We start from the raw sequence: 7,861 nt of genomic DNA on the forward strand, positions 1-7,861 counted from the left end.
TATTACTATGTAAATTATATTAAATAGAGTCAATTGTACAATAAATTTCCGGGTGGAGTTCCAAAACCAGCCATGTCCATTTTAAAATTTTTATTATAATTTTCATAATTAACAGTTTTGATACAGGATTATTTATTACAAGCTATATTAGAATTTCTCAAAAAAAATTTGTTTAATTTCATGTAATTCCACTGTTTTGGGAGAAACCTTTTATCTGTCAATTAAAAGAAATAAATAAATGCAATTTTGAGTTTTAGAATTCAAATCCACCATTAATGTTTCGGTAGAATATAAAACACCTTTTCGGAGTTTTAAGACCTATAGTATTTTAATATTTGAAGAAAAATTATTTTTCTCTTCTTGTCTAAAGGTCTCTTAGATAAATTCAAAATATTCATTTTTATTTAACGTTTCAAGCAACACATTGCCATTTTAGAATTCTTTATAATATTATAAATTATATAAGCCTTTGGTTAAAGAGTTTTCACTATCCAACTATGAACAGTATGTCATTATAAAATTAGCTGATATCGCAAAAAAAATATTACACTAGAAAAAAACAGTTATCAGTATTTTCTCGCTCTTAATTTATCAATAGTTTCCATGTATACATTTTATTTATAAATAAACCAAATTTTGTTTTTGCTAGAACCAACAAACAATATATTTGACAAGCTTTAGGAAGTAAGTAAAGCTTGATGAATTTGAATAATACATACCGCTCAGCAACAAGAAAAGTTACAAAAAGAAGTGTTAGTATTAATCCAACTTAAAAATACTACATAACATATATGGAAATATTATTAAGTGTCTAATAAATTTCAATTAAGTATTTTTATTTTTAAATTTATGATATATGATAAATATAATATTTAGGAGGAATTTAAAAGAAACTTTTTGTTATTTCAATGTATGATTTGTAGTATTTTAAAGTTTATTCTTATCAAATACCTAACTTTTGAGATGTGTCTTGGAAGTAGGTGATAGGTTGTTATTGATGGATACATTGACCCAGAATAAAAATAATAAATCTATTTAATTTTACGAAGCACTTTACATATGCGATTTTGCTTCTCTTAAATAAGTCGAAGATATCTTAAAGGTTTCCTTAAATTCTTGGATAATACTACAGAGTAATAGAAAACGATACAACAAGATTATTATTATTATTACATATTCATTATACTCTTATATTTAACTTTTCAAGATAAAAAGATAATATGTTTAAGAAATTATTAATGATTAGATAAAACAAACACAGCTATTTAAGTAATTTTCAATTATTCCAGTGCTTTGGTGCTATGTTTGACGGTTGAAGCAGCGAAATGAGAAAGGAGTGAGAGCCTGACAGTCATTAACTAGAACGCTTTGACACCTAGTATTTAATCAACCCTCATGTCAACTGTCCAGCCTTAATTAAAATGGGACATTTAGTACTCCAATAAAATATTTGCTCAAACACTTCATAATTAAGAAACTCAGATTAAAAAGATTAATTTCATTTAATCTTTTTCTGCTACTATCTACTTACTTTACTGATTTTCCGAAATAAATAAATTAATACATAAATTATAAGTCAGTTATAGAATGTAATAGCAAATATTCAACAATCTGAATATTAGTAGTTTTACTATGAAAAATATAAAAACTTTAATGGCGCCCGAAACATTTTTATACATCTGGAAATGGGATATATATATATGTGTGTGTGTATGTTTGTAAATAATTGATTTTTCCACATGGGTCATTCTCCAAATTTAGTGCTATTCACCTTATATAGTTTTTTTTCTAAGCCCCATGGGTGTTTGGGGTTGAGGTCAAGATGGACAAAATAACTTAAAAGTTAGATGTCTTTCAAGGGTGGCCCCTAGATATACTACGCTCCCTAACTGTAATACTCAGTCTCCTCAGCTTCTCTGTGATATCGGTACAAGCCTCCTCCGCCTGCCGTAGGGCTTTCTCTGCATTGAGAACAATTTTCTAAAAACCTTTACCCAAGTGTGAAAGTAAGGTATTGGTCTGTAGTCGGCTGGTTGGGTTCTGGTCTTCGCTAGTTTTAAAAGCGGGAAGAGGATAGCCAGTTTCCATACCTCTGGGAAGTATCTCAACCGGAGGAAGGAGTTGTAGAGGTTTGTAAGGTGAGCTATCCTTCTCCAGGGTAACTGTTTTACAATATTGTTTGTATCCCATCATGGCCGGGGGAGGGTGGGGGAGAGGCCTTAAACCCCCTAGAACGACGGAGAATGGCCTTTAGCTGTTTCGGAGATACAAACATGTAATTGTTTCCAATGTCGTCTGATAGTAATTCATTTAGGGGTCCTTCATTCTTCTCTTTTTTATTACATTTAGGGCATGAAAGATCAGTAATGTCTTGTTTATGGATTTCACAAAGATCAGTGTCCTTAACTAACAATTGAGGATCCAACTTGTGAAAGTCAAGAGGTCCTAATTGTGAATATTTCAAGAAAAGTGTGATCCTGGTCACTCTCTACCCTCCTGGAAATTTCCATTGAGGTTAGGGAGTGACTGCCTATGGAAGAGACAAATGAAACATTTATCATCTTTACACTGCAAAGAAGTTAAAAAAACAAAACAAAGATAATTATATACGTAAAGAGGTAAAAACTTACAAAAATGATAAAACGAGCATTATATATTTTATAACTAGATAATAATAATAATAATAATATTGTAGGAATATAGTCCTGGTGACGGTCAATAAGGTACTAAAGTATTAAGGGAAAACTATTTATTGCTAACCAATGTTTCGTCCCGCAGGACTGTTAGATTGAAACAAAGATGACAACCCTGACGAAGCACTGGCAAAGTGGGGCGAAACGTTCGTTAACAATAAATAGTTTTACCTTCAATACTTTAGTACCTTATTGACGGTCACCAAGACTATATTCCTATAATCTACTTCGTACAGTCAACTATCTTCTTTTAATAAAAATAATAATAATGTGAACCCCAACGACCCATGAAGGATCATGGATTCAGTAGTTCGTAAGGAAGCACTGTTTTTGGAACAACGCTTAAACAAGGAGGTGCTTTTTTCAAGATCACGCTCAACCACCAAATTTTTCCCCAATTAAAGGTATCCACTTTATGAGGCTGGGTGGGCCTCAGAAGAGCTCCATAACCCCCAGAGTTGGCTTACAGCTACAGTGTAACAGAAAATAATCATCTTTCGAGCCGGATTAGAATCCGGGTTCTTGGAGTTGATAACGTAGTGCCTTACCACAGTGCAACCGCGCTCCCTTATAACTAGATAACAACTAATAATTAAAACCCTGAAACGAGAAGGAAATGTTGGCCTCAAGAAGGGTGATAACAGAACTATAAAATCATTCATATTCAGATATTCGATCATTCTATAAAAGCTCTATAACTGAAATAGCATCAATGGTAGACATTGATCTATATAATTATTTCGTACTGATAGGGAATGATTAATTTCGAATTATGATAGATCAAATAAGACAAGAAAAATATCCACTTTTATGTAAAAATACACCAAAAAACTTTATATTTTCATATTCCTTTGTTTCCTACTTCCCAAAACCAATAGGTTTGACGATATGCGTACGACATTCTACCGAGCAGTGGTTTGGAACTTTAAGCTTACAAAAGTTGCTCTTGTCAAGATAAAAAAAAAATCTGGCACAAATATTCTTAGAGAAGTAAAATCTGTAGGAAAAGAAAAAAGGGAGTGAAAAGCAAATTCTGAAATGCACCAAAAATTAGCTATTTTAATTTTAAATTTTTTGAGAAAGTGACATTTTCTTGAGGCACTATTGGCATACTCCAGTTGCCGCGGTACCATCCTTGAAACCGCCGCCATAGATAATAAAGTAGTTATTGAGTCGAGAGGACTAAATAAATATCATTCTTAGAAACTTATCATTTCCCTATATACATTTAGAAGTGTTTCCAAATGATTTAAAAATTTTGATTGGTATATAATCGATTACTCCTCGAATTTTGAAGTTCACAACGCTCCTAACGCTATGTGCTAAAGCAGGCAATGAGCATTATATGGAACCTACCTGTGATTTTTAACCTTAGGCCTCCTCGCGTAGCAGGCTAGTGAGATCCCTGCGAACACCATCTCCCTGCTCCCATGTCCCTAACTGCCTCTATGTGCCGCCCCCTCAGTGCCGCCAACATCAGCCTGATAAATTCCCTCCCAGCATCCAGCCTCCCTGGATAGACGCAGGCTCAGTCAGTCTCTACTCGGGAGGGCTCCATATCACTTTACCTCTTTATGCTCATTCCATTAAGAAATGTAGAACATTTAATTATTCAGTTTGAAAAATGAAGTGCAAGTACAAAAGAAAAATCTCAAATCAAAAATACAGAGATTATTTTCCTAGAGCCGAAAAGGAGAAAAAAAAAAAAAAGCTATTTCATTGCAAATTTCGATTAATTTAATGAAAACTACATACAGCTTAGAGTCAAAATTGATAATTACGAACCATTGTGAGTCGAGAATGAAAAAATAGCGGATATTCTAGAAGAAACAAAAAATTTAAAGTAAAGAAAAATGGCGTAATATTTTCTCTTAGGTTCAATTTTAACAAAAACCATACAATGGATACATTAAATATCATTAAAAAGTAAATATTGTAAAATAAAAAGTATGAATTTCATTCGGAGCTCCATATTATTAAAATTACGGACACTTATGTAAACATTATAGTACATTTTTTTAAATTAGTGTAATTGTTTTAAAACGTAAATTCTTTACGTTCAATAGTTCTTTTAGAGATATTTTTTTTCAAAACCAACATTTTTTACTAAGTAACGGAAAATCAATCTTTCGGAAAATTTACACTATCCGACACGACACGGCACGGATCAGACAGTATTTTCAATAGGAATTTCTTTAGTTTATTTAATATACAAATCGTATCCAGTCAGATACTTCCTTCTTATTAAATACACTAAAGAATATTCGTCAGACACATGTCGTGTCGTAAAATAGTTTTATGACTATTTGAGTTTTTTTGTTGACCGCACCCGGAACCACCTTCCTCACGGTCAGTCATAGATCTTCTAGTAAATATTCAAATGTTTTTACACATTAATCAAATGAAAGTTAAATTAATAACAAGATTTTTTTTTTGTTTTTCATACTATTATCCAGAATCTGGAACTGACCAAGCAAGATTATTGGGGTACGAGTGTACTTCAATTGGATTTATCGACTGCAGTTCATAGAAATGTGTAGGCGTTTTAATACTCCGGTCAATACATCATTATTTAAATTTATAAATAAATCAGTATTTTAAATAATGGCCTCTCGGTAGAACCTTTTTGTGATTACTTTTATATCTACTTGCATATATGTCTGCACACCTCATTAGTTCAAAATAATTTAAAAGTTTTTAATTTTTTTATAATACTATAGTTCCGAGATCTTTTTTCACAAGTAGGTGAAAACGTGTACGTAAGTTCTTGAACTTAAAATGTTTTTCAATGTACTACATTTATCAGAACTTTTATACAACAGTTTTTGTTAGAACTTATACTACCAAGACTTTTATCAAAGTTCTTTTAAAGAAGTTTATAACTAGAGGCAGGATATTCGTACAATTGGATTTTTTGTTACCTAGCTCTGAATGCCGCCTAACCTCGACAGACATTGATTTTCCTTTAATGCTTTTACTAAATTTAATTTACTACTTAATTCATTAACACTACATATTATGTATGTCAATATTTATTTATTATAATCTCATTTTATTTCTTATAGAATCACCAATAATTGAGGTAAGGCAATGCATTGATTAACACATGAAGAATCGGTTTCAATCTAACAAAAAATAACAACACAAGTGACAGATGTTATTGGACTAATATTAACCGGTGGCTTTGGGTAACTATGAAAAAGTCTCTCAAGAATAAGCTTTTTATTTAAACTTAGATTCATCCTATAATTCTTCTTCAGCCTCACTTTTTTAGTAGTATTTTTAAACCTTAAAAAGTACTTTAAGTGTGTACCACCTATGTATTTTTACCCAAACTTTTAATATTTTTCAACATTGATTTGTTACTTGTCAGTTTTTTCGTTAATATTAATATAATTCACTGTTATAATTTTAATATAACCAATAGAATAATCGTTAGTATTTTTCTATAACTTAAAATTTAGGCAGTTTCAAGAAGTTGAAAATAGTGTTCCAAACTTCATAACAGGGATACAAAATCACTTAATACAATTGGTGTTCTCATAGCTCTTTAATAAAGGACAAAGTTTAGGTTTGTAATCAGAGAATTTTATTTCTTTATGTAAGTTTGCATAAATGTAGAGAATATTGTGCGAGTTTAATTTGATTCAAACAAGGTTATATAAGGTCACTGTATATTAATATTATAAATTGAACAACAAAGTAAATTTATTTAGTCCAACGTTTCGGCCAATTCGGCCTTTCTCAGGGACAATCTATTACAAACAGGTCTTACTACACACATGATCTTCACCAATTAACAATATTATTTATAATTTTACTTAACTTAATACAATTTTAGAACTTAATCATTTAAAAATACTTCATGCAGGCTATTCTGCCCAGGTCAATCCAACAAATTACCCTATGAGACATTAAAACATTAGAGAATCATATATTTTTGTTAATAAACATTTCTTAGATTATGTCTAATTACCTAATTAGTCAATTTTCACATTAAATTAAAATTATTTATCACAGTCATCTTCTTTGCTAAAAATTTAGCACAACAATATTCGTAACGTTTCATACACTCAGATAAAGCATTTAAATTATTTATCACAAATATATTTTGGTTAAATTCCCTCTTTATTTTATTATTAAAATTCTTATCAAGGTTTATTATAATTATAAACATTAAATTTATCCCATATTTTTCATAAATTAATTTTACTTAATATCTCTGCATAGTGATGGTTCAGATTCCTTGTGTCTGTTTTAAAATTCACTGTATAATTAACATTTTCAGATATGTAAATCCGTGTTTTTCTTTTGAATGTTTTATTTTCTTTATGTTAAATCATAGTATTTTCAAAATCAAAAGTATGCTGGTTTGAAAGTGACTGATAAATAATTTTAATTTTTAATTTAATGTGAAAATTTACTAATTAGATAATTAGACAATCTAAGAAATGCTTATTAACAAAAATATATGATTCCCTAATGCTTTAATATCTCATAGGGTACCTTGTTGGATTGACCTGGGCAGAATAACTTGCATGAAATGTTTTTAAATGATTTATTTATAAAATTGTATTAAGGTAAGTAAAATTATAAATAATATTGTTAATTGGTGAAGATCATAAGTGTAATAAAACCTGTTTGTAACTGATTGTCCCTGAGTATGGCCGAATTGGCAGAAACGTTGAACTTATAAATTGAATAAAGACGTTTTGAGACTAAAATGGTTAAAATTTTATTTATTTAAACAACAAAGTTACTTATTGCAGGATTTGGGTGTTTTCTACACATTTCGGGTTTTTAACGTTCGATTTTGCAAATTTTGGAGTTTTTATTGCACCTTATACCTTATACCTAATTATTTAGTAAAACGTTATAGTTAAACTTATACATTAAGATCTAATTAATAAGTCTTTGTGAAAGTTGTGAACCTTCAATGTAGTGAATGTAAAAAAAATAAATAAAAGTAAGAGATAGGCATATTATACTTATCCGATGCCTCAGGTAACTGAGGACCTTAATCACATACTAAACCATGATTCGCAAGTAGATTGGGAAAACTTCTACAAGATAAATCACAGCGAGATAAAACCTTACTTTTGGTAGCTGATTGAGTGAGAGCACATCGGTATAGTGATGTAAGTCTACCGCGAATTCATTTCTGAATA

General features: G+C 30.3%; 1 protein-coding gene across 11 annotated transcripts in view; it reads right to left on the minus strand.

The window, feature by feature from the left end:
- The window catches only part of Evi5 (ecotropic viral integration site 5), a 265,049-nt gene that overhangs the window by 68,642 nt on the left and 188,546 nt on the right, over nt 1-7,861 (minus strand). For 6 of the 11 annotated variants that reach the window (XM_014437594.2, XM_014437611.2, XM_067047079.1 and 3 more), the window contains exon 1: nt 4,050-4,126. The exons of the other annotated variants lie outside the window; for them this stretch is intronic. In XM_014437594.2, the coding sequence (XP_014293080.1) occupies nt 4,050-4,111 (62 nt within the window). In that variant the 5' untranslated portion in view covers nt 4,112-4,126. Of the gene's footprint in view, nt 1-4,049; nt 4,127-7,861 lie in introns of those variants that run through there. 11 annotated transcript variants of the gene reach the window in all.

Source organism: Halyomorpha halys, unplaced genomic scaffold (genome assembly GCF_000696795.3).
Source record: "Halyomorpha halys isolate HHAL.00 unplaced genomic scaffold, Hhal_1.1 Scaffold52.1, whole genome shotgun sequence".
In the NCBI taxonomy this organism is placed as follows: Eukaryota; Metazoa; Arthropoda; class Insecta; order Hemiptera; family Pentatomidae; genus Halyomorpha; species Halyomorpha halys.